The sequence below is a fragment of the Sesamum indicum genome, linkage group LG13 (assembly GCF_000512975.1).
Source record: "Sesamum indicum cultivar Zhongzhi No. 13 linkage group LG13, S_indicum_v1.0, whole genome shotgun sequence".
NCBI lineage: Eukaryota > Viridiplantae > Streptophyta > Magnoliopsida > Lamiales > Pedaliaceae > Sesamum > Sesamum indicum.
The window spans coordinates 4,806,854-4,812,874 of NC_026157.1; the positions used below are offsets into that span (position 1 = coordinate 4,806,854).

Genomic DNA, 6,021 nt, shown 5'->3' on the forward strand with positions numbered 1-6,021 from the left:
ATCAAATTTTAATTAATTAGATAGTAAATATAATATTCAATTCAAAAAAAATTAAATTATTGTAATAATCATTACAAATTAAAAAAATTCAAAATATAGTACAATTGATTCTTATAAATGATTATTCTGAAAACGAGGACAGCTTGTAATTTACAAGTAAGAGGAGTTTTTATAAGAATTATAACTTAGTGTTGAGAAAGACACAAGATAGCAAACTTTTCTTCTTGATTAAGTGGAAATCGCGTGGTTCTAATTAGTGGAGAGAGACTAAATTAATATGAGAATATTGAAGAAATAATTTTTTAAACAAGTTCATGTAAATTTTGATTATTATTTTTACTGATAGACAAGAAGTTCAGACCTAAAACTTGATAGGCTAATGAACCAAGCCGAAGCCAAGGCCTGTGCCGCTAGGGTTTGACGGGACTTGGTTTCGCCCCTGGCTGCAGATTGAATTTTATTTTAATTTCTACTTCATTCAACATAAACACATCACGTGTATAAATTTTTTTTTCTAAATAAAATACATGATGTCATTGTTATACGCATGGCTTGTGTATATGGAGTACAAGATGGAATAGAGTTTGCAACAAAAAATTCAATCTGATTTGTTTGATCCCCACCCCTTTACTAATAAAATCTCAAATAAGTATAAATGGTTTAGCGTAAGTTCTACACACGTCTTAGGTCGAAATCTAATATGCGAGACTTCTAACATCTCAGTTCTGGTATTCTTTAATACACATCCCCAAAGGTCTTATGTTCGATAAATCTGAAGTACTGATGATCACAAGTTTGATTTTGCTTATATATTTGTAGTTTTGCAGCGTACTTTTTTCTTCAAACGTGTTTTTTGCATTTCAAAAAACAAAATTATTTGATTGAAAGTGATACATTCTTATCAATTGAGCTAATAAAAATTGGCCTAATAATATCTAGGGCAAGGGAGTGGGAGAGTTGGCTCTTGAGAAGTTGAACAGTCACTCTTTTTCTTACAAGGCATAGAATGAGTCAAAATATGAGTTACATATTTTCCATGGATGGATGGTTGGACTCATTAATGTAGCAGTTTAATGAAACTCCATGTGTCCTTTGGCAGACATAAATGTCGAAGATACTTCTTTGTCTTCACAGTTCAACGTCCCTCTACTGCATTAAAAGTATGAACAAACAGACTATATATAGCTAAGAGTTACCAACCAAACCACCTTGAATTTTCAGAAAACTACATCATCTGAAAATCACAAACCTTGACTTATAACCCTTAATTACCTTGTCAAAGTCTTACCTAACAAGAAAAGTTGTATATCTATAGCAACATCATTGTTAGTACTATGAGATTTAACGTAAATTTTAGGGTAAACTACATCAGATCCCTAATATTTGCCATAATTACAAATATTGTGTTGTTATTTGAAATATTACAAATTATTGGGATTAACAATTGTCTGATTATATTTTATATTTTCAACGAAAAATTCGGTGTACACCAAAAAAATAAAAGAAAGAAAGAAATGGTAATAACCGAAATTCAATCAGACCTACTAATTGAATTTGGTATTGAGTATAACATTTCGGCTATAAAAAATTCGATTTAGTTCAATTCTATTTTACCAAACGAATACTTCTTTTATATGTCAACTCCAACCATTTTACATTTCTACCCCCTCATTCTTGTTGCATAGGCTTATGAAAGCCATATTCCACAAATGTTTAGAAGATTATATTTTTATCATTCTTGAATGACTCCTTTCAAGACTGAAAATTCGTTGTTCGTACTAGATTTGGTCGAATTAAATTAATTAGTAATATATTTACTATGTAATTGATCATTTTTTTTAATTATATATCAATCACAGAGTAAATGTATTGCACTTGCCATATAATTGATACGAGTTAGAAAGCCAAATTTGAGCTAGAATTTCCATTCCAGGACGGCTCCATTTTGATGTCCAATAGGGAAAACTAGCTTAGATTGAATCTAGTTATATTTGAACTGATTATATGATAACTACATTATTAATCACGTAATAAACTTATAACTCCAATCAAATTTATTTTAGCACTTGTGTTATAATTATTGTATAGTTCAAAAAAAGTGATCAATCACATAATAAATATATATAACTTATTTTGTGATTAATTTTATTCGAACAAATCTTATTTGAATAAAAAAATTTGTTGTAGCCACAGCATCTAGATTTTACCCTCAAGATCTCATAAGGTTTATGATTGATCAGAAAGGATTTTATCCACCAACATGAAAATGAAAATAAAGATTAAAAGCAAGAACAGAACAAGATAACAAGAAAGCACACCATAATTTATACAACAACGAGAAGAAAAGAGTACAAGTACAATTCATAACATAGCCAATCTCCTCTGGTCATGCATGGAACAAAAACCAACCAGCAGACCAAGATCCAGAGATTCTTACATTACAACATACTATCAACAACATAAACCTAGTCCAAACCCTTCCAGACCATCTGCATATGTCAAAAAATCCATTGCAGATGCCAGAAACTGACTCTACGCTTTTAACCTAAATACCAAGAAAATCTAAAGCATCAAGAACTGCTACTATTATATAATTATAGAGCTGCCCAGTCAATCTCAACTGAAGGGTACTTTTGCAACAAGAAATTATCGAATCCGTCGAACGAAGGCTCGTGGAAATCCAGGAGAGTGATGTCGGATTCCGGCGAAGCTGAACCGGTCCATGACGCCTCCTCGGAGGGCGAAGGAGAAGCTGATGAGGAAATTGAGGACTCCACCTTCACGGTTTCCTTAAATCCATCGTTCGATGAATCATCCGATGAGCTTTCGATCTTGGGAACACTGGACTTTTTAATTTCATGCTCCTGCTTAGAGACAGAACAGGGTTCTTCCCCTGAATTTTTCCCCTGTTTCTGCGAATTGGCCAAGTTTTGACAAATGGCTTGGAGCTTCGCGTCGACAGAGGAATGCAGGGGCTTGAAGTCGCTGGAATCCCGACATAATTGATGCCTGAGGTGAGGGAAATTGAGCCTTGCAAACTCTCCTCGTAGCTTGTAAGCTGCTTTATCGTAAGCCAAGGCAGCATCCTCGGCGGTGTCAAAGGTTCCAAGCCAAAGCCTGGTTCTGTTCTTAGGTAGCCTGATTTCAGCAACCCATTTGCCCCAGTGCCTCTGCCTCACCCCCCGGTAAAGCTTTCCGGGTTTGGAGGGAGTTCCGGGCTGCTTCATCAGGACAGGCTTCGGGCCAAGAAAGCTGGAGAATGAGTTGCCCTGATGCTGCAATTGACTGAATTTGTAACTCTGTTGTTGTTGCAATTGCTGTTGCTGGAGGTGAAATTGGGCCTGGATTTGGAGGATCTGAGATGGGGTGAGTTGGTTTAGACCAATAGTACTGACTGTTTGCTCATCTCCCAATTGGCTAAAACTGGAAAACCCTGGAGAAAAGATTTGGGTTCTTGATGGGACTGAGCTGAAACCAGTGTACATATTGGGCTGATCACAAGAAGAGGGAAAGGAGAAATAATCAGAAGAAGAAGAAGAAGAAGAAGGTGAAGGATGAGAAGGAGAAGGAGAAGTAGAGAGAGAAGTTGAAGAAGAAGAAGGAGAAGCACTTTTCATAAAAGGTTGAAGTGCTTGCATAAGCTCCTCTCTGAAGGGATCTGTGGAGAAACTGCAAGAACCATATATATCTATAGCTGCTGCCATGATTTCTTACCAAGAAAAGACCTGTTTCTTATACCAAAACTAAAGAACAGGTGAAAACACAAACAAAGGATCAAAGAGGTTTCAAAATAAGCAACCTTTTTCAACACCTTCAAGAACCCTATAAGATCAAACCTGAGGGACAGAGAAAAACAAACCCTCCAAGCTTGATGATTTGATCAAAGACAGAACAAACTTTACACTAACCAAAAAAGAAAAACAAAGCGATCTCTATTCTGAATCACCTGGCTTTCAAAACAAACAAAGACGCCCTTACGGGGTTTGCTTTTTTGCTTTGAAATTTCTTTCAAAAATTCAAGAAAAAAATCAAACCCTGAAAATCTTGATTTCTTTAAATTTTTTTGAAAGACAGACGATGACAGAAAGGGATCCAAGAAGCGGGGTGTAACAGAGAAGGGGGGGAAGGAAGAAATTTTGAAGAAAACGCTAATGGAAAAACGCTCTTTTTTTTTCTTTTACTGGTGGCCTCACTGATTTCTTTTCTCTATGCTAATGGTGGGGGAGATCTCTGTATATAAAGGCCAAGGGGGCCGTGGCTTTCTCTCTCTTCATTCATTTTCTAATCTGGGTTTTTCCCTCTCTACCCAAATTCTATTCTTTTGCCTCAAAATTCCTCTTTAGGTCATCCTATCTCTCTGCAACCAATGAGGCGGAGACACGTACGGATTTGCCCTTGCGGAACTGGCAGGTGTGAGTTTGTATCGGTACGTGGCGAGTTGGCAATGGGTGGAGATTTGGTTGACTGGTAGTAGGCAGTCACTTTCAGGCTTAAGAAATTAATTACCGCGTTTTTGTCCTGTCTACTGTATTTTATGACACCTCAGTATGATGAAAATAAGAGAGGGTGTGACCTCCTGTTTTGGGGACCATGATTCATTACCTAACGTCGAGCAATCTGGACCATTGAATGTGCATCATCGCATTATCTTCCTCTTGTGGACCCTTTTTTTTCTTTTTTCTTATAAAGAAAAATTCTAATTCCAATCAAATATATATAACTCTTAAAAAATAAATATCCATTCGGGTTTCGACTTACTTTGATTGGTCCTGCACACTTATATTCAAAATTTTGTCCAACCACACAAAAGTCTTACAATTATGTCCGTCCCCAACTCTCATTTGAATGAAAAATACAGTTTGTTGTCACTTTTTCATCTTGACTATAAATCTCTACGTAAAATTTAAATTAATTATATGATAAATAAATTAGATTAAAAAAAATATATATAGTCTAAAAAATATAATTTAAAATATTTTTTCATATTTTTCAAAGTCCAAATAACTTATCAAAACCAATGTAATTTACTCCTTATAAAAAAATAGTAATAAGCAAAAAAGTCCCTTTAGAGGAAAACAAAAAATACGCTAACTTCTTGAAATTTTAGAAAGAAGCTCACTAATTTCCACGCCAGCAGATCATATGGTCGATTTTTTAAGAGTTCAGGAGGAGAGTTCATGAGGTCATATTACTATTTAGCATGATTTTTTATTATTATTATGTTATAATTATAAGTATTTTTTATTAAAATTAATAATTATTTAACAAATCCACTATAGTAACAATATTAGTAAGATGGTATTTATTAAATTAACGTTCACTTCAAGAGGATATATTCATAAATTTTTAGATACCGATAGAGCATTCAAATTTTAAATGAATCCTTTATAACTTATCATTCTTTTTTAAAAATAAATATAAATTAATTACAACAATTTCTGTTGAAAATCAATATTTAACAAAAATAATTACAACAATCATACCCTAATCAATAATATTAAATAAATTAAATCTAATCGACACATACTATTAAGTAGACAACACCAATTATACAATAGACACAGCATCCAACGGCTAAGACAAGATTCAAACCCATAATTTCTAAAGTCATAAAACCTCAATTTCACCAATCTCATATGCTATAATTTACGCTTCTTATTGTTAATATTTTAACGAGAGAGTACTTGTCAAATGCGGCTGCAGGGAACTACTCTACTCCGCGTACATAGGATTCCACCTCCCTATTTTTCATTCTTATCCTCACCAACGCCCATCTAATCTTTTTATAATTGCCTTGTCTAATCCGTCATTAACATATTAATAGTACACATTAATTATTATTTAAGATAGATAGATAAATTAACTGTGAGACAAACGAGATGGGCCCCCCACCCCCACACACCATGATGCCAAAAATTAAAATTAATTAATTATTAATAGTTTAAATTTACCTTATACCAAAAAAAAATTAAATAAAAAGGAAGTGACTATTAAATTTACTTGCTCTTATACCTAAAAACT

General features: G+C 33.9%; 1 protein-coding gene across 1 annotated transcript; it reads right to left on the reverse strand.

The window, feature by feature from the left end:
* Nucleotides 2,303–4,216, reverse strand: LOC105176475 (ethylene-responsive transcription factor RAP2-4). The gene has a single exon (XM_011099291.2). The coding sequence runs from the start codon at nucleotides 3,702–3,704 to the stop codon at nucleotides 2,595–2,597; it is 1,110 nt and encodes a 369-aa protein (XP_011097593.1). The 5' UTR covers nucleotides 3,705–4,216; the 3' UTR covers nucleotides 2,303–2,594.

What these genes read in the sequence shown, in the direction of transcription:
- LOC105176475 (XM_011099291.2), bottom strand. Translation starts at nt 3,704, where the DNA reads ATGGCAGCAGCTATAGATATATATGGTTCTTGCAGTTTCTCCACAGAT.